Here is a 24,020-nt window from a genome sequence, read left to right as displayed (position 1 = left end):
TATTTCTTACTGGATGTATTTATTTAATTTTTGCAATTTATCGTATTCTTGTTGTAATAATGCATTTCTTACTCCTAGTTTTAGCCCAGAAAATGGGTTCTTACAAAGCAGCAGGACACGGGGCGTGTTGTATTAACTTACGTGATACTAGTAATATGATAATCCAAGTATTCCAAATACTGTGTTTTGTTAAAATAGTGTTTTGATAAATGTTCAAAGTTAGAAAATTTTTTACATGACAACTAAAAAAGTAATTTATCAGATATACTTACAGAAAAAAAAATTTAGAAGTTTATATAAAATTTATATTTACATAATATTTAGGGGATCTGGTTCCTACTGTTTGTTGATTAGAAACAGAGCACTTGGCAAATTTGGAAATTTAAATAATGCTGATATTATGAAACTATTAATAAAGTATTTTTTATCTTATATTGTATAAAATAAAAATAGTTAATAACATATATTGATTTACTTTGTGAATAAAAATAGTTAAAAATTGTAATAATAAATCATAAAAAAGGTTTTCAAAATCATCGAGAACTTCGGTTTTGGTGATTTTGAAAATCTGAAATATCAAGGCACAAGCAAAACAAACATAATTAATGTATCTTTAATTGGGTTTATTGAAGGCCATCCACAAAGTACATACGCAGGTGTGGGGGAGTGGGGGTTACCCAAAAGCTTACGAACGCGTACAAGGGGTGAGGGGTGTTAAAGACAGTGATCACGTACGCGGTTTGACTATCATTCCTAAACTTGATTTCACTTTTTATATTTATTACAACATTGAATTTCACGTGTGTAAGGAATCAGTATTGTAAATTTTTTTTCTGACTTTATTCAAAAAGATTTTTATAAATAATGAGAGAAAAAAGAAATCGTGCGACAAATAATACTGTTTATTATTCGCAACGTAATTTGATTGGTAGTGAGATAAGAAGCAAAAAGACGTCAAATAAAAGCCAACTTTTTTTGAATGCTTTTTTTTTAGTTGCTGTACGGAAAACTGTTTTTTATCATTTCTTTTAAAATGTTAAAATGTATTGTAACGTTTTAAGATTTAAATAAGTACATTAAGTAACATTTTAAGTTTAAATTAAGTACAGAGAAATGTCAAATAAACTAAAGTTTTTTTTTTTGTTTTCAATGCTTTGAAATTTTTACGCGTTGGGGAAAGGGAAGAAGGGTGGACTTTATTTTGAAGAAAAAATAATGCGTACTTGTGCGGAGGGGGAAGAGGGTCTTCGATAGCGTACAGGTTTGTACAAGGGTAACGTTAATTCATCAAAATGGTTGAAATAAGTATGGTTAAGTATATATATTAAATATAAAATATACATAATAAATATAAATAATATAAAACAATGATATAAATAATAAATATAAAATATATATCGCTTTTCTAAGATCAAGTGTTTTCTAATATCAAGTATCTGTTCATGTTTTGGCTCTGGACCATCTCTCAACTGGTTACGGTGTTGTTGGAAAGCAGAAACAGCATTAGATCAAAAAGGTGACAGTCGAAAGAGGTTCTTAGCGTAGTCGGTTTTCGTTGACTCCTTATACGTTCGGAAATCTCAAAGCGATCCGTCCACTCCGTACGTTAAATGGAGATCAACCATTAAGTTGACGCTGCTTGGCTTCGACTTTAGTGGGCCATACGCGGTGTTTCGGCTCCCTAATAGTACCGCCTTCTAGGGCCCTGTATAAGCCCGGTTTCAGCAGCAGGTGTCTCTTGTCGGCAAAAAAAAAATAATAATAATAAAAATAATAAATGAGTATATATTAACAATTACATATGCGCATAAATATGTAAAATTTAATGTGTTTATATTTATACTAAGATATTAAACAAATAATTTTAACTGCAATAAAAGTTAAATATAACGTCGTGCAAACGTAAAATATAACGTGTTGCACACGTAAAATACAACGTTCAATCAACGTAAAATATTATGCAAAGCTGATTAATAGTCATTAAAAAATTATTCACTCTTTGCAAAGAATCACCAAGTGTTCCTCAATTTTTATACAACAGCATTTTCTTTTGAATTGTCACCGACAGCGTCTCACCCTGAGAGATTAAAAACAGGATGGAGATTGTTTCGGATCTCCACCCTGTTTTTAATCTCTTTTTATCTGGTTCCTATTTTTATAATTATCTGCTTATTTTTGTTGTTAATTTATTTTGTAATAAAAAATAAGTTAACAGCAAAAATAAAAACAAAACTTGAAAATAAAATTTTTTTATTTTAAAGTTAGATATTACATTGTATGTTAAGAGAGGTTGTCTCTATGTTGTCAATCGTTAGAGTTGTTTAATTATTGTCAATGTCTTTTTATATGTATACAATATGTAAAGTGATTTAAAGAGAGTAGAGCAAACAAAAATAGAAAAAATATAACAATAAGTTTATTAAAATACAAATAAGTAGTACAGATACATGTGTAGTCATAATAATAAAGAAGAAGTTGTTGGCTCCAAGCATCTTCTCCCCCAGAGTGTGTAGTCATAAAATATATGTGTAATGAGGATGTTCAAACAAAGCCTCTTTATCCGATGTGCAAGTTGAGCCCGTTCAGCCTCAGAGAAGGAAGAAATTTAATACATTATCACTAGTATAATATGAGAGTTCTGGCACATTTTGATTTCGACCATTTTACTATCCACATTTTTTTCATATAAAATTTTTTTTATTTTATAAAAAAAATTATTCTATATTATAATTTTCTCAATTTTTTATTATCAACCCAAGAGTTAAACGAATCAGGATATCCATACCACTTTACAAATGATTTGTTTTTGAGTTTACGAATCACTTTTTCGATTCTAAATATTTCCTGATTTGATTTTTGAAGTTCTGGCTCATAAAAAGTACCATGTATTTCTTCACCATTATAGTCAGTTATTTTATAAGTTGGAGGATCTGTGTACTGAATCTTTGATATAGTAAAAACTTCTTCAGTCCATCTTGGTGTGTATCCTTTTTCAAATGTTGACTTCTTTTTAGTTATCCTGATTCTATCATTTATCAAAAACTTGGGATGTACTTTCTCAGATCGTGCATTTCCGTTTAGATTGAGCCAAACAATATTTTTATTCTTTTTATCACTAGCTTCAACTGGTGTCATTTTAATTGAAGAATGTCTTGTGTTGTTGTATTTATTTACCATTTCATCTAAAATATCAATATATCTTCTAGTTGAATTAGCTGAAAAGTATTTAAACATTTTCTCTTTCATTGTCCTATTCCAACGTTCAACTACACAACTTTTTTCTTCATTTTCGGTTGAATATATCCCTATCTATCCCTAACGATTTTACATGCTTATTATAAAATTCTTTACCTTTATCTACCCACAATTTTTCACACTTTCTCTTTTCAAATATTTTATTTAAAGCATGAGTAACATCAACTCCAGTTTTGTTATTCAATGGAATAATCCATCCATACTTTGAAAATACATCTATAACCATGAGTAATTATTTTATACCGTCATTGAATTTGGAGAAAGATTGCATGTCAACTAAATCAGCAGCCCATATTTCATCGATTCCATTGACAATTACTTTTCGTTTTCTAAAATGCTTTATAACTGGTCTATGAAGTTCGTTTGCAAGTTCGTCATGGTAGTTCGCCATGGTAGTTTTATTTTACGTGTTGCTGAATTAATCGAACTCACTAAATCTCCTCCTTTTTTTGAGGATACAAATTGAGTTTTTAATCTTCCACAAATAGCGCAATTTCCACGTTGCATATTTTTATTGTTTTTACTCACGACATTTTGCAAGTTTAGTGTATTTGTTTTTTTTTTCTACATTTAACGCAGTACATCATTTTATATATATAAAAAATTTTTTATATAAAAATCTTGATGTATAAAAAATGGATATTATAGATTTGTCATGGAATGCGAATAACAATAAAAGAAATAATAATAAGTTGCTTCCTAGGAGTATAAGAGGAATTATTGTTGGAAAGTCGGGTTGTGGAAAAACTACTTTATTATTGAATTTACTTTTAAGACCTGGTTGGTTAGATTATAATAATTTACAAGTTTTTGGAAAGTCTCTTTTTCAACCAGAATACAAAATATTACAACAATCTTTTGAAAAAAAATTGCCAAAAGAAGTTATTCTAGAACTATTTAATCTACAAGATGAAATAAAAAAGTCAAATGCAAATCCTGCGCTTGTAATTGAAGATATTTCAAAAAATTTAAATGAGAAAACAGATATAGAGTGTAAGTTTTTTGAAACGGAAGATGTACCAGATCCTAAAGATCTAGATATTCGTAAGAATAATTTGATGATATTTGATGATTTACAATTAACAAAGCAAAATAAGTGTGAAAAATATTATATACGAGGAAGACATAGTAATGTAGATTGTTTCTATCTTGCACAAAATTATTTTATGTTACCTAGGCAAACTATACGAGAAAATACAAATTTTATTTGCTTATTTCCGCAAGATTCAAAAAATTTAAATCATATATATAATGATCATGTTTCAAGTGATATGGAAAAAGATGAGTTTAAAGATTTTTGTAATAAAGCATGGACAGATCCTCATGGATTTGTTGTTATAGATCTATCCTCTAAGAAAGATTATGGAAAATATAGAAATGGATTAAATTGTTTTTAAATACCTAATTTTTGAAAAAAATATAATCTTATATAAAAATGACATGTTTATTAGTGAGCGGAAATAGTAGTTTATTAAATACTACTTTTAGCCCTATTATTGAATTTAGAGAAGACAGAGAATATGAAATGGCTCTATTTCGTGTAGATACATCTTACAGTTTTCCTAATATTAATTCTTCAAACAATAATTTTAGATATAGCACAGATAATGGATTAACTTGGAAGAATATAAACATTCCAGTTGGATCTTATGAAGTTGTTGATATAAATAATTACATACAATCGACTATGATATTAAACGGTGATGCAACTTCAGCAGTTGCAAATATTACAATTGTAGCAAATAAGAATACATTAAATGCAAATTTAACTATTGCAAGTGGTTATAAAGTTGATTTTACAACTTCAAATTCAATTAGAAGTATTTTTGGTTTTGACAGTGGAATATATTCAGCTGGATACTATATATCAACTAATATATTAAACATATTAAGTGTTAATAGTATACTAGTAACAAGCAGTATAATATCAACATCGTATGTAAATGGAGCAACTAGTAACGTTATATATTCATTTTTCCCAAATGTAGGTCCTGAATATAAAATTATTGAAAAGCCGAATTACGTAACTTATTCACCACTAATACTAAAAAAAATCGCAAAAATGCAAACTACATTGGTTGATTAAGCTGGAAATCTTTTGGATTTACGAGGAGAAAAAGTAACTATTAGATTTCATATAAGAGAAGTAGATAAGTCGTAAAATAATTTTCGTAGTTTTTGAAAAAAATTATTTTACATATAAAAATGAGTAATTATACTAATATTAAAGTAAATATTTCAGAAGGGCAATTGAAAAAAATTAAAAAAGTAATTGATGAAGGTGGTTATGGAGCTAGTACTAAATTAGCTCATTCGGATCTTAATGGTGATCATGTATTAGCAGTAACAAAAAGGCAATTGAATAAAATTATGAAAGCATATGAACATGGTACTGGTGTGATAATTAATTTAAGTAAAGCACAACTCATTCACAATTCTAAAATAGAGGGTGGATTTCTAGGAGCACTATTACCTTTCCTTGCTAGTGCTGGAAGATTTTTAGTATCAAGCGTTGCTCCAGCTCTTACATCAGGTTTATTAGCAGAAGTAGGTTCAGCAGCTGGATCAGCTATGGTTGATAAAATTGCTGGAAGGGGTGTTGTGTACTTAAAAAAAAATGGAAAAGGAATTAAAATGACTGCTGCAGGAAATGGTTTATATTTGAGACCATGGAGTAAAGGTAGTTCTATAGGTGATGGATTGTACTTACGTAGTGGAAATGGATATACATCAACAGGATCAGGTTTATTATTAGGACCAAATTCACCATTTGCTAATATTCCATTTTTGAATATACTTTTATGATTTATAAAATTTATTTTCATTATATAATAAAATGCCATTACATATTTTAGGTAATATACCACGTGAGCCTCCAAAACAATTTAATTATTCTAAAGTATACGCAAAGATATTCAAAGATTTAGAGCATCCTTCAGTATTAATAGATAATAATAAGTATGAAATATTTGCGCAACAAGACATTACAATAAAATCTCTATCACATCAATATATTCTTTTAAAGTTTGGTGTTGTAGTTAATGAAAGTGTTGTGTTAGTTTCATTAAAAGAAGAACTTAAACGAAAAATGTTAAGTTTGCAAAACTCTGTAATATCAGAGACTGTTGATGATATTATGATAAATGTTGTTAATAATTCTGATTCTGATCTATTGATTAAAAAAGGGGATAGTTTGTGTTTTGTGAATTTATTGTAATTATTTTTTAAAAAAAATTATTTTTTAAAAAATTATTTTTTACTTATTAAAATGGAGTTTAATTGCAAAAAGATATGTAATATTTATTCAGACATACAAGATAAAAATATTAATCAGTTATATCCAAACCTTCCAAGTGCACCTGATGAAGAAAATAAGATTATTAGTGCACATCTATATCGACTAAACAAAATTAGTGAGATTCAAAAAGAAATAGAGAGTGAGAGAGAAAAGAGAAATATGTTAAGTAAAAAGTACCATAGAGCTGTAAAAATAATTTCAGCTATTGATTATTCATTACTAGCAAGCACTATGGCACTTGGAACTATTGGAATCGGTTTTTTAGCAACAATAGTTGCAGCACCAGTAGCTATTGCATGTGAAGGTGCAGCATTAGGAGCAGGTGTTTTATCATTGATAGGAGGACAAGTTAATAAAAAATTAAATTTAAAAGCAGAAAAGCATGAAAAGATTAAAGTACTTGCTGATTCAAAACTAAATGCAATAAGTGACTATATTTCTAAAGCTTTAGTAGATGGAAATATAGATGACAATGAATTTAAACTAATACTTAGTGAACTTGAAAAATTTAAAGCTATGCTTGAGCAAATTAGAACAAATTCGAAAGAATTAATGAATGAACAAACTAAAGAATCATTCATTAAACAAGGAAGAGATGAAGCAATTAATATACTCCAAAACAAATTTAGAAAAAATGTAGACGTTAAAACATAACGTTTTACGTTTTTTATCTTTATTTATAAAAAAGCAAAATGCCATTTATAAAAATCGAAGATCCTGAAATAAGGGATAAAATTGTTAAAGATTACTTAGATAATAAAAAAAGAGTAAAGCAGAATGATTTAAATGAAACTAATGTACAGTCAGGATTAGATAGTCTTGATAGTCAAGATGGTATGAGTCTAGGAAAAATTGCAACAGATTATCTAAAAATGTATTCTAATAGTAAAAAATCTACAGACACTACATTTGGGATACGTGATGAAGATGGTATATTTTATATTGGAAAAAAACCAATACATATTAATGATAACGATATAATTATTGATGATGAAAAATATATGGTACTCCTGGCCTTTGGGAATTGATAGTAAAGTTTAATCCTAATAAAGGAGTATATAATGAAGACGATCTTAAAAAATATCAAGATATATTAATACAAACAGATGCAATTACTTCTGAAAAACCATACAAACCAAAGTCTTCTCGTAGTGTAAAATACAGAGAAATAATATCTCCTATTTGGAAAAATATAAAAGAAAATAGGAAACGTAAATTAAGAGGAAAAGGAATTGAAGGTAGAATACAAACTATAATTCTTCCAAGTGACCCTGATGCATTAATTGATCGGCTTTATTTGTGTATAGCTGCATGGAAAGCAGGTAACACTGGAGCAAGAAATGAAGGTGTTGCAATTTGTGATGAATTATTAAGACAAAATGAAATAGATAATGAACAGTATAAAGCAATACAAAATCTTTTATAATTATATCTCATTATAAAAAAAAATATATAGTACATAAAAATGCTAACTGTTAATAATAAGAGATATAAAAAAATATTTGTTGTTGGAGGAAGTGGTATATTCGATATAATAAAAAATTTATTTAAACGAGCAGCATCATCAAGTGTATCAAGAGTGTCATCAGATATGTTGAAGAAGATGGCTGCTACTGATTTAGGAAAAACTGCAATAACTGCTGCTAAATCAGCAGGAAAAGAACTTTCAAAATCAGCGATAGAAGCTGCTACAAATGCTGCAGTTGAAAAAAGAAAACAATGAATTGAAAAAGCATCTTCAAAAATAGCTTCACAACCTGTTATTAGTGAAAAAAGTAAAGAAATACTTTCAAATTTGATAGCATCTGGGTCTAATGATCTAAATAATGAAGATGAAGTAAAAAAAGTACCGTGCAAAGGTTGCTTATGCAAAGTTTCAAATAAAAATGCTGTAAGAATAGAAGATCTGGTTAAAATGGGACGTGGACTTCGACTTGCGCAAATTTAGCTTTCGTAAATTTAGCTTTTGTAAATTTAGCTTTTGTAAATTTTTTATATATCATTTTTTAAGAATTGTAAATTAAAAAAAAATTTTTTTTTATATTGTATATAAAAAAATAAAATCACGACTTCTGAAGTATTTAATTTTACAGAAATTCCAGTAATAGATAATGGAATTGAAAGATGTGAAGATAGTGAATATGAACCCATTGTTGGAACAAATCTAAATTTTGGAGGTATAAAAATTGTCGTTCCAGAACAAAATTTGTTTTCACTTCCATCTAAAGCGTATCTCTTATTTGAAGGACAACTTGTTAAACTTGCTGACGGATCAGCTTATTCTGATGCAGATCAAGTAGCTCTTACAAATAATGGTCTTATGCAATTATTTTCTAAAATATCATGCCAATTAGGAAACCAAGATATAGAAGCTATTTATAATCCAGGTCAAGCAACTACAATGCTAGGGTTGCTTAATTATGCAAATGACTTTCAATTAGCGCAAGGATTAAATCAATTGTGGTATAAAGATACTGCATCAACAGCAGTAGCTACTGATAACACAGGGTTTGCAACAAGACAACAATACATAATTAAAAGTCCAACTACAAACGGTACATTTTCATTTTGCATACCTTTAAGACACATTTTTGGATTCTGTGATGACTACGATAAAGTTATTTATGGACTTAAACATACAATAATTCTTACAAGACAAAGTGATAATCCTGCAATTTTTAGGCTTTCTGCTGCAGCTGCAGGAAAAGTTAATCTTACTAAAATAGCATTGTTTATTCCAAGTGTGAAACCATCGTTTGAAGAAGAGAAAAAAATTGATAATGAAATTAAAAGAAAAGTGGAAGCCCCATTAAGTTTTAGAATGCGACAGTGTGATACTACAACTGTTCAACAAGCTACTATACTTGGTTGGCAATTAAGTTGTGCTGAAATTCCAAGATACGTTATTGTCGGATTTTAAACAAATAGAAATAGCGGAGACCAAACTGTCAATTCAGCATTATTCGATCATTGTGACTTGAAAAATATTTACCTTATTTATAATAATAGCACTATCCAATATCCTGCCCTTGATTATTATTGTTCATTTCCAAATCAGCAATTTTCAAGAATTTATAGAGATGCATCAATGTTTAAAGAAAGATTTTATGGAATGAATGAAACGATTGCAAACAGCAATATAACTACTTCTGACTATAAAGATTTATACCCAATATTTAATTTTGATGTTAGCAAACAATCAGAAAAATTAAAATCAGCTACAGTACAACTACAAGTTAAAGCATTTTTTAATACAACTGTACCAGCAAATACTCAAGCATATGCTATTGTAATATCTGATAAGATGATGACACTTGTATTAGATGGTAATAAATTTGATGTTAAATAAATTTTTTGAAAATTAAATTTTTTGAAAATTATTTAAGTTTTTTTTCTTTATATAATAAAAATGTATTATTCAAGGAAAGCTTTGCAAAATTTATTAAAAAAAAATAACATTTCACAAACATCTAAAAATTATGTAACATTATTAAATGCTTGCTATAGATAATGGTTTGATTGATAAGGATGCAATCATGTCAAAAGCAACAGAATTAACTGATGAGAAAAGACCCATTGGAAGACCTAGAATACATCCAGTAAAAGATGAGAAAAGATCAGTTGGAAGGCCTAGATTAAATAAAGTAAAAGAAGAGAAAAAAGAAATTGATCCAAAATATGAAAGATTAAAAACAATTAAGAAAAAACCAGTCACTATTAAATTAACAAACATGGAAACAGGTGAAGAAACAGTATATAAATCTTTATACAGCGCAATGCGTGAAACTGGTCATGGATATAGATATCTTGAAATGCGTGATGGTAAGATTGATAATGGTTATAAGATTGAAATATCAAATTCTGAACAATTAAAAAAAAATTAAAAAAAATTAAAAAAAAAAATCTTGATATATAAAAAATAATGGCATTTATAACAATTGATTCATTTGATATTAACAATTTATATGTAAAAGATATATTCAAAGCTGATAAGCCAGTTCCATATCAAAAATTACAACTCGCATATAAATATCCAACAGGTTCTGGTCCTGTTCTCATTAAAACATTACCTTCTTTTTCATATGGTGTATGTGAAAATAGAGATTTTAAAAATGATAAGCTTAATGGCTATTAAAAAGTTATTTACAAGTAATAAAGAGTTAGAAATAACTACAGTTTTCCGTCGTAGAAAAACTAAAAGTGAAGTAGATCCTAAGGATCAATGCAAAGTAGATCCTAAGGATACTGTAAGATCACTTGTTATAGCTTCACCTTATGATTATATCAATCAAAGATGTGAAGCTGTTGGATGCTAGAGTCAATACAAGTTAAACTTCAAGAAGTACTTATTGTAAAAAAGATTTCTAATTATACGAGTATAATGAACGATTCAGATTTAGGTAGTGAATCAGATGATGAGTTGTAAAATATATAATAATATAAGGATTTAAAAAAATATATGTTCATAATATTTCATATGAATGTTTACAAAATAATAATATTTCATATGAAACTTTACATATGAAATATCAACAAGGAAACGTATTTTGAAAAATTGATTTAAAGAAAATGAAAATTAAAAAAAATTATCTTGCTATATAAAATGGAAAATAAAACGGTGAAAGAATTAAAACAAATCGCTAAAAAGCGAAAAATTAAAAATTATTTTAATATGCGAAAAAATGAATTATTAGAAGCATTATTAAATGAACCAGTTCCAGTTAGATCAGTTCCTTCAGACCTAATTCGATTTGATGAAGAACCGAAAGGGTTCTTCGCACCTACTTATAAATATGAAAGACCTTTAATAGATGAATCAATCCCATCATCAGCTCCTATTTTACAACCTGGATTATTTTCAAAGCTGACTACATCTATAAAAAATGTATCATCGTATGTTGTCAACAGCTATAATGATGTTGTAGAATGGATTAAACCATATGTACCAGATCCGATTAAGAAAAAAGTAGAAGATACAGGATCTGAGATTAAAAGAAAAATAGAATCAATAAAATCTCTAGTTTACTCTACAATATACAAAAATCCTTTGAACACAAGCAAAGTGGAATTTAAATTGACACAATCAGCTGTTAAGAATGTGACAAAACAATATTCAGCTAAAGGTATAAAAGGATATGATCTTGAATCTTTTATGAATGTTGCTAAAAATAGTGCAATTAAAGTACTAAATGAAAATAGAGGATCAAAAGTTAATATAGTTGTCACTTGTAAAATGGAAAAAACTAGTATTTTTACAGGAGATGCTATAACTGCAACTCCTAGATTTGCAACGAATAGTACTGTTATATTAGAATCTACAAATTTAGATGAAATTTATGAAACATCAAAGTCTAAAATTTTAGAAACTTTTTCAATGTTTCAACAGCTAGGATCAAACTGGATATTTGTTTCTATTAAAAAAATGGATATAAATATTATAGAGTATAATCCACTTAAAGCAAAATCTTATATTCCACTTGATAAAAAATTAACAGCTAAAAAAGCAATCATTAATATACAAAATGAAGATAATCAATGCTTTAAGTGGTGTATTGCAAGAGCATTAAATCCAACAGATAATAATCCTCAAAGAATAGATAAAGATCTTATAACTCAAGCTGAAAAAATACATTGGAATAAAATAGAATTTCCAGTTTCATTAAAACAAGTTACACAATTTGAGAAAAATAATCAAGATATAAGTGTGAATGTATATGGATATGAGAATTCATCAGTTTATCCTTTACGTATTTCAAAGAATAATAGTCAACATTTAATAGATTTATTGTTAATATCTGATGGTGAAAACTACCATTACTGCTTAATAAATAATTTAAGTAGATTACTTTCATCACAAACATCAAAAAGAAATGGTGCAATTCACTATTGTAGAAATTGTTTATTAGGATTTATTTCTGAAGAATCATTATCTAAACATAAATTGTATTGTAATACACATGATTCAGTTCGTATTGAACTTCCAAAACCAGGTTCAACAATGTATTTTAAACATTATTTTAAATCAATGAGAGTACCATTTGTAATATATGCAGACTTTTAAAGTTTTATTAAACCTATCAATACTTGTACTCCAAATCCAGATGTATCCTATACGAAGCAGTATCAAAAACATATACCAAGTTCATTCTGTTACTATATTAAATGTTTCGATGAGAGTATTTACAGAAGCAGTCCAGTTTCATATACTGCATATAGTGAAGATGAAGATATTGTGCAAATATTTGTTGACAAGTTACAAGAAGATATCATAGAAATTTGTAATAAAGTAAATTTTAATAAGCCTATGATATTTACAAGTAAAAATAAGAAAGACTTTAAAGCAGCAATAAAGTGTCATATTTGTCAAAAAGATTTAGGAAAAGACAGAGTGCGAGATCATTGTCATTTAACTGCAAAATACGGAGGTGCTGCTCACAGAGATTGTAATTTGAAATATAGAATTCCAGAGTTCTTTCCAGTACTATTTTATAATTTATCTGGTTATGATAGTCACTTGTTCATAAAGAAATTATCAGGAGGTAAATTAAGCTGTATACCTAACAATGAAGAAAAATATATCAGCTTTTCTAGAGAGATTAAAGTTGGAGAGTTTATTAATAAAGAGGGGAAAACTATTGATATTAAGCGAGAGATTCGTTTCTTAGATAGTTATAGATTTACGCCATCTAGTTTAGATGCTCTATCAAAAAATTTATCAAAAGAACAATGTAAAAGTATCGGAAAATTATATACAGGTACACAATTAGATTTATTACTCAAAAAAGGTATATACCCTTATGATTGGGTTGATTCTATTGATAAATTTAATGAATCACAACTACCTCCAAAAGAATCGTTCTTTTCTAAATTGAATGATGAAGGAATTAATGATGATGCTTACTTACATGCACAAACTGTGTGGGAGGAATTTCATTGTAAATCTTTTAGAGATTATCACAACTTATATAATGTTTCAGATGTACTTTTACTAGCTGATGTCTTTGAAAATTTTAGAGATGTTTGCATGAAAAATTATAAGTTAGATCCAGCTTGGTATTATACATCACCAGGATTAGCTTGGGATGCTGCATTGAGAAAAAAAAAAGTAGAGTTAGAACTATTAAGTGATTATGATATGATACTAATGATACAAAAAGGAATAAGAGGTGGAATCAGTACAATATCAAATAGATTAGGAAAATCTAATAATAAGTATATGGATAATTATGATGAAACTAAACCATCAAAATTTATCCAATATCTAGATGCTAATAATCTATATGGATGGGCTATGAGTAAACCACTTCCTACACATGGATTTAAATGGATGGATGAAGATGAATTGGAAAATTGGAAATCAGTTCCATGTATACTTGAAGTTGATTTAGATTATCCAGATCATCTTCATGACGAGCATAATGACTATCCACTTGCTCCTGATAGAGTAAAAGTGGGTAAAATTGAAAAATTAATTCCAAACTTGAATAATAAGAAAAATTATGTGATACATTATACAAATCTTAAATTATATGAAAGATTAGGACTAAAGATAACAAAAATTCATAGAGGAATAAAATTTGAAGAAAGCGCATGGTTAAGCGAATATATCGAACTTAATACTAATCTAAGGACTAAAGCAACTAATGAATTTGAAAAAGATTTCTTTAAACTCATGAACAATTCAGTCTTTAGAAAAGCAATGGAAAACATTGAAAAAAGAGTTGATGTAAGATTAGTTACAAACAGAGATGAAGCTGTTAAATTAGCATCAAGACCAAACTACGAAAGTAGGACGATATTTGATGAAAATTTAATAGCGATTCACATGAAAAGAACCAAATTAAAGTATAACAAACCGATTTACTTAGGTATGTGTATATTAGATTTGAGTAAAACTCTAATGTATGAATTTCATTATGATTACATAAAGAAAAAATATTCTAATAAAGCAAAACTATTATTCACAGATACAGATTCATTTGCATACGAAATAAAAATAGATGATTTTTATGAAGATATTAAAAACGATATTGAAAGTAAATTTGATACTAGTGAATTTGATCCAAATCACCCAGCAATTAATAATGGATTTAAAGTTGGATTAAATAAGAAAGTACTTGGAATGTTCAAAGATGAAGCAGCAGGAAAACAAATTGAAGAATTTGTAGGATTAAGATCCAAGTTGTATTCATATAAGATGAATGGAAAAAAAAAAAAAAAGATGTAAAGGAGTAAAAAAGAATGTTGTTAAGAACTACATAACACACGACGATTATAAAGATTGTTTACTTAATAGAAAAGAACACATTAGGAAAATGAATATTATAAGATCACATGCACATGAAGTTTTTACAAAAGAGATTAATAAAGTAGCTTTAAGTTCAGAAGATGATAAAAGAGTCATATTAGAAGATGGAATTCACACATTAGCATATGGACACTATAATCTCATTAATAAGCCAAAAATCGTATCCGTAACAGTTAGGCAAAAGGCAACAAATTATTTTAAAAAACTATTTATCTTATAAAAAATTATTTTATATAAAGAAAAAAAATTAAAAAAATTGAATTAAAATAAATATTTTTTTCTATATATAAAAATGTATACGGATAACAAGAAATACTATAGTGAATATTATGATAAAAATAAATACTATAATGTACATGGTGATATATCTGAATATGAAGAAATAAATAATGATTCGTGTCTCTATTATAGTTATAATAAGACAACTCAAATTTTAGAATTACGAATAAATTATGGTAATATAAAATTTGAACAAAGTTGTTGTTTAAAAAATAATGTTAATAAATTAGATTTTTCTTACAAAATATTAAAACAAATCATAAAACAAGAGTCATATAAATTTACATTTACCTGAACTAAAAGAATTTTTCATTTCACCTGACTATTTAGATTTACTTATTAGTTTATATGGAAGAGAATATTCTTTAAATGTATTCCTTAAAGAACCAGAAAATGAAATTGAACGTGAAGTTATAAAAATTTGGAATAAATAATATTTTATACAATAATTTTTCATATATAAAATGAACAAATTTATAAATGTTGAAGGAATAATTCTACCAAATGAACCACTTACAAATTTTCAATTGATAGAAGCAGCAAAAAAACTAAAAATAAAAAATTTTAGAGGTGTATTTGTAAGAGATCAATTACCAGCTCCGCATGGATCCGAAGGATCTAAAAATATGAAAAGAAAAGAATGTGGAATATTAAATACAGGAGATTCTAGTACAAACGGATTTCACTGGATTTGCTTGTACAAAGACAGTGATAAAAAACTAAGTTTAGACTCTTATGGACTACCACCTCCTGTTGAAATTATTAATTATTTAAAAAGTCCTGTTTATTACAACAGTGAAAGAGTTCAATTTGGAAATACCTAATTCTGTGGACACTTGTGTTTATATGTTTTGAAAAAACTAGATGAAGGATATGATTTTCAGAATATTATTTTCAGAATATTATTAATAATCTATGGTAATTTTTTTCTTTATATATAAAATGCCTGTCGATATATTCGGTACTACTACTTCAGATGTATATTTAAATGGTTTAATAATATCTGAGGCTAATAACTTGTTCATTCGTAGAGATGGACAAAATAATGCAACTAGTAATATTGATATGAATTCTAATAAATTAATAAATGTAGCAGAACCTACTAACTTACAAGAATTACTAACTAACTTGCTACAAAGAATTATGTTGATAATAATTCACTTAGTCCTAATGAATTAGGAATAGTACCAAATTCAAGTTTAAGGTGCCTTGGAAAAAAATACTAAACTATTTACCCATCTACATTTCCTGATGCAGCAATAGTTTTTACACAAGCGACTGGTCCTGGTTTTCTTAAGAAACTATGGTTAGCATTCCAAGGATCAGATCTTAATAACAATGTTCCAGGTAATGTATTTCTTAGAGTATTTGCAGATCATGCACTTTGCATAGGAGATTATTCTACTTCTACACAGAGTATTGGAGATAATAATATTCCTTTAGCTTGTGATATGTTAATTGCACCACTTGGTGGACCATTTTATGCAAACTCTTTTCAAGGTTGTAATGTATATACAGCTAATGATTTAGGAGGATACATTACACTTGATATGCCATTTACTGAAAGTCTAGTCATTCAATTATACAGTAATACTAAACAAAACGTTTCATATTGGATACAACCTCATATTACAATGACTACATCAATACCTAAATCATTGTCACTTATTAAATTATACTCAACAGAATTTAGATTTAATCCCACAACTTATGATAAAGAATATATCTTATTAGACACTACAGACAATGCTGGTCAAGGTGTTTATCTTAAGTACATTAGAATGCATGTAATTGGAACAGCTGGAAATTGGTGGGAATCTAGAGTACGCATGTATGTGGCATACAATTCTCCAGCAAGTACGAACTATGTTATGAATACATTGACACCTTATGATGGAGATAAAAAAGGAACAGTAGGATATCCTGGCTTTGATAATAATAGTGTATGCATATACGCATCATCTGGTTTAGAAGACTTTTATCTTTCTTCGTGGAACAGTGTTAATATTAATTCATTTTCAAATGAATCATCTGGACTATTGTATCAATCAAGTAGTGTAATTGGTTCTACAACTACAATCTCATTTTACAGAAATTTTACTGATTCCATGCCTAGTGCTCCTACTGGAAAGAGATTAGTAGTTACATTAACCTCTAGTGATGAAGAAGTTGGTCAATCTGGAAGTTTTATTTCAATAGGACATGCTTTTTTTTACGCTTAGGCTAGATTACATTTATGCGTAAGTTGATGAAATTGATGTAACTATGGATATCCTGATTCGTTTAACTCTTGGGTTGATAATAAAAAATTGAGAAAATTATAATATAGAATAATTTTTTTTATAAAATAGAAAAATTTTATAAAAAATTTGATTTTTGATAATTATAGATTGAATTGACCCATAAAAAACGATCAGGATTGATAAGAAAAAAATTGAATTTTATCAAAAATATGTAAATTACAATTTGAAATGAACCTGAAATAATATGAAAAAAATGTGGATAGTAAAATGGTCGAAATCAAAATGTGCCAGAACTCTCATATTATACTACTATTATCGTATCAGAGTAAGAGAGATCTTTACGCTAATGTGGACAGATGAGTAGATTTTACATTAAAGCTTAAACATGTAATGTATGTTTATTATACGAGTTATATAATATTTATTACATAATTATACCATTAGAGTGTGTGTTGTTTTTAAATTTATTTTATCTTAGTAAAATATCTTATAAGTATCCAACAAAGTTTTCAGAGAATAACTTTATTATTTCGAGAATTAATTTAAAAATAAGTTCTTATCGAATTCAATATCGAGTTAAAAAAGTGTTCAGTTAAGAACACTACTCACTAGAAAAGTTTAAAACAGATTCTAAAATAATCTTAACTTCAATTAGATTTTAATACAATAGACTTTATATATTTTTATAAAAGGTGATTTTAAAATAGAAAAAACGCTTCCATTAACACTAAATATATATTGTTAAACATATATCAAATATATTTGTATTAGAATACAAAAAATTAAAGTCATTTTTATTATTTGACAAAAGTTATGTTATAACGTTTTGTGTATATTTTATTTTTTGTTTATAAACACGAACAACATGTAAACTGTGCTCGGTGATATGACAGTCAATGTCTTCTACTTGATCCGCCCAATATTTATAAATATAATACGTCTCTATTGAAAACATGGGAAACGGCAAAAAAAAAAAAAAAAAAAAGAGTAAAAGCCTCTTTATCCGATGTGCAAGTTGAGCCCGTTCAGCCTCAGAGAAGGAAGTAATTTAATGCATTATTGTGTCAGAGTTAGAGAGATCTTTACGCAAATGTGGGCAGAAGATATAGAACCACCGAGGAGTAGATTTTACATTTAAGCTTAAACACAAAAGTAATGAAGGTTCATTATACCAGTTATTTGATATTTATTACATAATTGCATTTTTAGCCCAAAAATTAAACCATTAGAATTTGTGTTGTTTTTAAATTTATTACAAATAATAAAAGTTCATTACAATTATTAAATCGTATTTTACAATTGTGGTGTCAAACAAGAGCTGTTTCGATGATATCTTTTAGTAGAATTTCAGAGAGCTCATCGATCATTTTTTCCTCATCCTCTTTCTTTTTTTCGTTAATTAAACAACTTTTTGTGTCACTTTTGTATTTGTTTTTTTTTCTTTTCATCTTCCTCTTTGAAAGATTCTTCTAAGAAGGTGACCCATCCGTTTATTTCGTCTTCCTCTAAGTTGTTTTAGGTTCTTTTTTTTTTTTTTTTTTTGGTCAACCTGATTGCATTTACCTGACAATAAGTGTTTAGCATTAGTACCGTTTTAGTTTAATTTGATCGTTCGTTTTTATAAATACTCATTTATATTTATTTTCAATGTGTAAAAAAAATTAATAGATTTCAATTTAGTACGGTTATTATCGCTCGCAATGGGACCCGTTCACTTTTGGGTTGTACTATTAATGTATTTTTACATGTCAAAATTTTTGTGCAAGTAAAAAAAAAAAAACTAATTTTTTAAAATTAAATTCTTAAAAATATTTTTACAAAAAGTGCGTTTGCAAATTTAAATTAGCTGAGTCAGTCTATATTTGTTCGTTCCCTAGCTACATAACTATGTTCACCAATTGCATCATCGCATATTGTGTGCGGGTTAGCGTATATAAATCTGGTTGATATTATTCTGCCTTTCATAGATTTTTTGTTTTTAAACACTATTCTTGATTTTTTTGGAAGACCAAATTTTAGTTCTATATCATTTTCGATAATTATCCAATGTTTTAGTGCCATTTTTATAAACTCTGATCCCGTTGTATCGTTTGACATGACAACTGGTATAAATTTATGTTACTTATTAGTTCCACTTGTATTTTAAGTGCTTTCATTATTTTGTAATTGATTGTATTAAGAGGGTTATCCTTTAACAAATAGTTTCTTGACCAAGCTCCTTAGTTTGCCCACATGATCGGTACTGCTGCTGACAAGCCTGTTTAATCTGAGTGCTTGTCCGTAAATGATTCCTCTTTCTTGTGTCCCGGGTGGTTAGACTGGAAGTGGAGAAAGCTGTTAGTTTTTGCGGGTTTTTTATAGAGTTTTGTCGAGAGTCCTCCATATTCGTTTTCGTTCAAATTGAGGTCCATTAACAATATGGTGTTTTTTGAAACATTGAAGGTGAACTTGATTGTGTCGTGGATGCTGCTCACAAACCTTTTCTAAATCCGCCTCCGTTTCAGAAAAAGAAAAGAAGTTGTTATCAATAAAACTTTGTAAAATTTTATAGAGTTTAGGAATTTTTTGAAGATGGTTTCATCAATCCTTCCCATAAATACATTAACGTATGGCGGAGGCATCCTTGTGCCTGGAGAAGTTGGAGGACGTCTGTTGAATATTTAAAATCTTTATGCATGGTGAGGTAGGGTTACGCTGTTTTTATTGCTTCTTCTTGTGGGATATTTGTGTATAGTGATGTGACGTTACCTGTGACTAACCAGCAGTCTTTATGTGGCTATTCCTACTCACTCAGCTGACGTCGAAACTCCGCCCTGTCTTTAAAGGAGAACAGGAAACATTTCTGCTAGTGGTTGAATGTATCATATGATGAAGTGGAAGAAATAGTCTGTGGGTTCCCCACAGCATGAAACAATAGGGCGGAGTGGCACCCCTTCTTTATGTACTTTAGGAAGTCTGTAAAAAAGTACACTTCAGTAAGGGTAAGGTGGTCTCAGAAGTTCGGCAGTTTCCTCATCAACTACGTGTTGATGCGGAACTGATGTGTGTTATGTGATCTTCTAGCATGTTCATAACTTTAAGTTTATACTCTTCGGTGTCCATTATGCAACCGCTGCCTCATTTATCTGTTAGTTTAAAAGTGATCATACTTTTATTTGCAAGTGTGTTAAGGGCTTCTCTGCCTAATTTATACTTGTTATTGTTTTGTAGGGTTTTCCTTTTGCTCAGTATTTCTCTTGTTTTTATGTCTATGACTTTTAGGAATCTGATTAGTTTTTTATATTTTGTGTCCGGTGGTGACCATTTTGATTATTTAGACCATCTGAATTGTTAACAATTGGGATTTTTATCTCTTTGTTCTCGATAAAAAACATTTTGAGTCCTAGTTTTCTTTTAAATTTTTCCATCTGAGCCAAATACTCATCGCCTTTTGTTTTTTGTGAGGCTATTAAAAATTTAAGTCTTTAAGGATATTAAAATTTTTTGTCTAAGAATGGATAGTTCTTGCGGTTATCCTGGTTAATTTTTAAATTTGTGTCACGTAATTTAAATGATGTCATTCTGTGATAGCTGTTAACATAGGTTTAAAAACATGCATCAACTGAGGGTTTGGCTTTGGGCAGGTCTGTGATTATTTTTATAAAATGGTTGTATTTTTCTGAACAAGCCTAAACTAAGCGAATATTTAGCGAAAACAATTTCTTTATTAGAGAAATTATTTTTGCTTGCCTTTAAGTAGTTTATCGAAGAAGTTTGACATTTTTAAATTTTTCTTTGTTATTTAGGTGTCCCAAGAAGACTTAACGGTCTTGTCACAGAGCACCGCGGAAGTGTATTTAACCAGGGAGTTCACGCCTCCTTCCTTACCGTGACGCGAAAATATGTCCAGAGCTCGTTTCGAACCAGACAAGATTAACATTTCAAGTTTTAAATCTTGCCTGAAATAGAACAATTCCATTAGTTACCTTGTTTTAAACTTAAAACTTTTGTCACGTGATTTTAGAAATTTTATTCTGAAATGGCTGTTGCTACAGGTTTCACAACATGCAACTACTGAGGGTTTGGTTTTGAGTAGTTTTCTATTTGTTTTTCTCAAAAGATTGTATTTTTCTTAGCAAGTCTAGAACAAGGTTGGTATTTTTCTTTCTTGCCTCTAAGTAATTATTTAAATATAGTAATTGTGTTAAAAAGTTTGATATTTTTAATTAGTAAGTTTTGCCTAAAATTGAATAGTTCCTGCGATTATCTTGATTTTATTTTTAAAGTTTTTTATGTGATTTTAATGTCATTCTGTCATGGAGGTTTTAGAACATGCGTTGACTTATAAAGGTTTGGTTTTCCTAAACTCGCTTAAAATAAGATTTGCATTTCTTAACAGGAAAATTTGCTTTTGAGTAGTTTTTTTGATGAGTTTGACACTTCTAAATTAATTAATTTAGTATATTTAAAAAAAATATTTTTGATATACAAAACCTTACCATCATTTATGAATTAACTAGATTGTCACAATTTAATAGTTCTTGCTTTAGGCTATTAAATTCTTGTTTTTTTTGTATGAAAGACTGCTGTCATATTTAAGTTAAAACATCTAATAATGCTTTTTTCTTGTTTATAAAAGATGGTGAAACACATCAAAATGTATTTGGTCCTGCTCTATTTACCAAGCTTAGGCTCTCTCCCATCATTGTAAGGTCATCAACTTTTTTTACAAATACTACTATATTCTCAGCTTTAGAAACCTATTATTTCCATCAACCAAAACTCAATCTTCCCCGTATCTTTATGTTTTTAGTTTATTAAAAAATTATTTTTAGAAATCCCTCTCATCATTGTTTTTCTGACTCCATACAATTTACAGTTTTCTTACTTACTCTTTCTTACTAACTCCTTATTAACTCTTTCTTATTAACTCCTTCTTAACTCTTTCTTACTAACTCCTTCTTAACTCTAACTAACTTACTCCAAACTTAAATAGTTACTTGCTGTCATTTTGCTGGGAGTTCAAAAATATTTGAAAAAAAAAATTATCGAAGTTGTGTTGGTAGCTGTCATAAACATTGATATCTTATATTGTTGATTTTAGCAAAGGCTTTTTATTTATTACATTAGTTACTTTGTTTCGATGAAAAGTTTTAACCAATAAAAACCTGGTTAAACCTGCATTGAAAACCCAACTTGATCCTTAAACCATTTTAAATTTTGGAGCCAATTTTCTATAGTCAACGTTACTTATCTAACAGCTGCATAAATGTCAACTATTTTGACTGGGTGCAACCAGCTATTTTAAATGTTTTTACAGCATTTTTTTAATTTTTTGAAATTTAAAAATTTTGCTCGTTTTTTGAGGACAACATAAAAAAATTATTTGTTTTCAACAATTAATGTTTTTAAAATAAATATTTTGAAAAATAAATATTTTGAAAAACAAATGCTTTGAAAAATAAGTAGTTGAATTTTTTAAAATCTACTGTATATAATATAATTTGTTATTATTAAAATCTACTGTATATAATATAATTTGTTATTATTAAAATCTACTGTATATAATATAATTTGTTATTATTAAAATCTACTGTATATAATATAATTTGTTATTATTAAAATCTACTGTATATAATATAATTTGTTATTATTAAAATCTACTGTATATAATATAATTTGTTATTATTAAAATCTACTGTATATAATATATTTTGTTATTATTAAAAAATAACTCTTTATTACACAATAAATTTGTTATCATAACATGTGACTTTAGTAGTGATAACAGATAGACCAAAAATAATTATTACCCACGTAAATATAAAAAACATGTTCAATCAGTATGACACAGAAGATAAACATTTGAATATTCTAAGTCAGCATGATCTATATCTTCTTTTTCGATAGCTGCAACTGGGATTGTTGTTTTAAAAACTTTATTAGAACAAAAAGTTACTCCTCTCAGTAGTTTTTTTTAATTTTTTATTTAATATTTTTTTGTTCTTTTATTTCTTTATAAAAACTATTACAATAAAATAAATGAACGAAGAATGCATATAAAATAAAATTACAAATTTTGTTACATATAAAATAAAAACGCGGAGAGTTACAGAAGATCAGACGATCTTGTCACCAAGAACCGCTTGCAATTGTTACGAGTTTAAAACAATTTTGTAATGTGTATAAAATAAATAAATAAGGCAGTTATATAAAGTTTATAAAACGAAAGTTAGAAGTAAATATTAACGTTTTACATAAATACTTAAAATACAAGATTGATAGGTATAAAATGTATAAATTAAATTGACATGGTAAACAAAACTAAAATTAACAAAGCAAAATTTAAATGTACAATTATATAGTCAAATAAATAATTTTTATATAAGAATTCCTAAAAACATTATAAATAAATCAAAATAATTAAATTTAAAAATATATAAGTATGTTTTTTATAGAGAGAATGATATTTTTTAATTTCCTTTTAAATGCGGAAAAGTTCCAGTCTTGAGAAAAATCAAAATGTTTCAGAACTATATTGTTTCATAGAAAGGCCCCTCGAATAGAAATACAAAACTTGCCTAAATTGGTAAAAGGAAATTATCATTCCTTAAATTATATTTATTTTTTTCTTTTAAGGAATATAAATTGTGAAAAG

At 27.8% G+C, this 24,020-nt stretch overlaps 3 protein-coding genes across 3 annotated transcripts; 2 read left to right on the top strand and 1 right to left on the bottom strand.

Annotated features, from left to right (window-relative positions):
* Nucleotides 1-2,724: 2,724 nt before the first annotated feature.
* On the bottom strand, nt 2,725-3,646 carry LOC136092457 (uncharacterized). The gene is made up of 2 exons (XM_065820717.1): nt 3,499-3,646; nt 2,725-3,215 (listed from the first exon to the last, which is right to left on the bottom strand). Exons 1-2 carry the CDS (start codon nt 3,644-3,646, stop codon nt 2,725-2,727), a joined length of 639 nt encoding a protein of 212 aa, XP_065676789.1.
* A 4,822-nt stretch (nt 3,647-8,468) lies between these two features.
* LOC136092456 (uncharacterized) lies at nt 8,469-9,473 on the top strand. Its single transcript, XM_065820715.1, has 2 exons — nt 8,469-8,475; nt 8,632-9,473. Exons 1-2 carry the CDS (start codon nt 8,469-8,471, stop codon nt 9,471-9,473), a joined length of 849 nt encoding a protein of 282 aa, XP_065676787.1.
* Nucleotides 9,474-11,156: 1,683 nt separating this feature from the next.
* On the top strand, nt 11,157-14,780 carry LOC136092455 (uncharacterized). The gene is made up of 2 exons (XM_065820714.1): nt 11,157-12,553; nt 12,617-14,780. The coding sequence occupies exons 1-2, from the start codon at nt 11,157-11,159 to the stop codon at nt 14,778-14,780; spliced, it is 3,561 nt and encodes a 1,186-aa protein (XP_065676786.1).
* Nucleotides 14,781-24,020: the final 9,240 nt, after the last annotated feature.

This window comes from Hydra vulgaris, chromosome 15, assembly GCF_038396675.1.
Source record: "Hydra vulgaris chromosome 15, alternate assembly HydraT2T_AEP".
Taxonomy (NCBI): Eukaryota; Metazoa; Cnidaria; class Hydrozoa; order Anthoathecata; family Hydridae; genus Hydra; species Hydra vulgaris.
The sequence above is the reverse complement of the archived record's forward strand: the minus strand, read 5'-3'. Positions and strand labels throughout refer to the sequence as shown.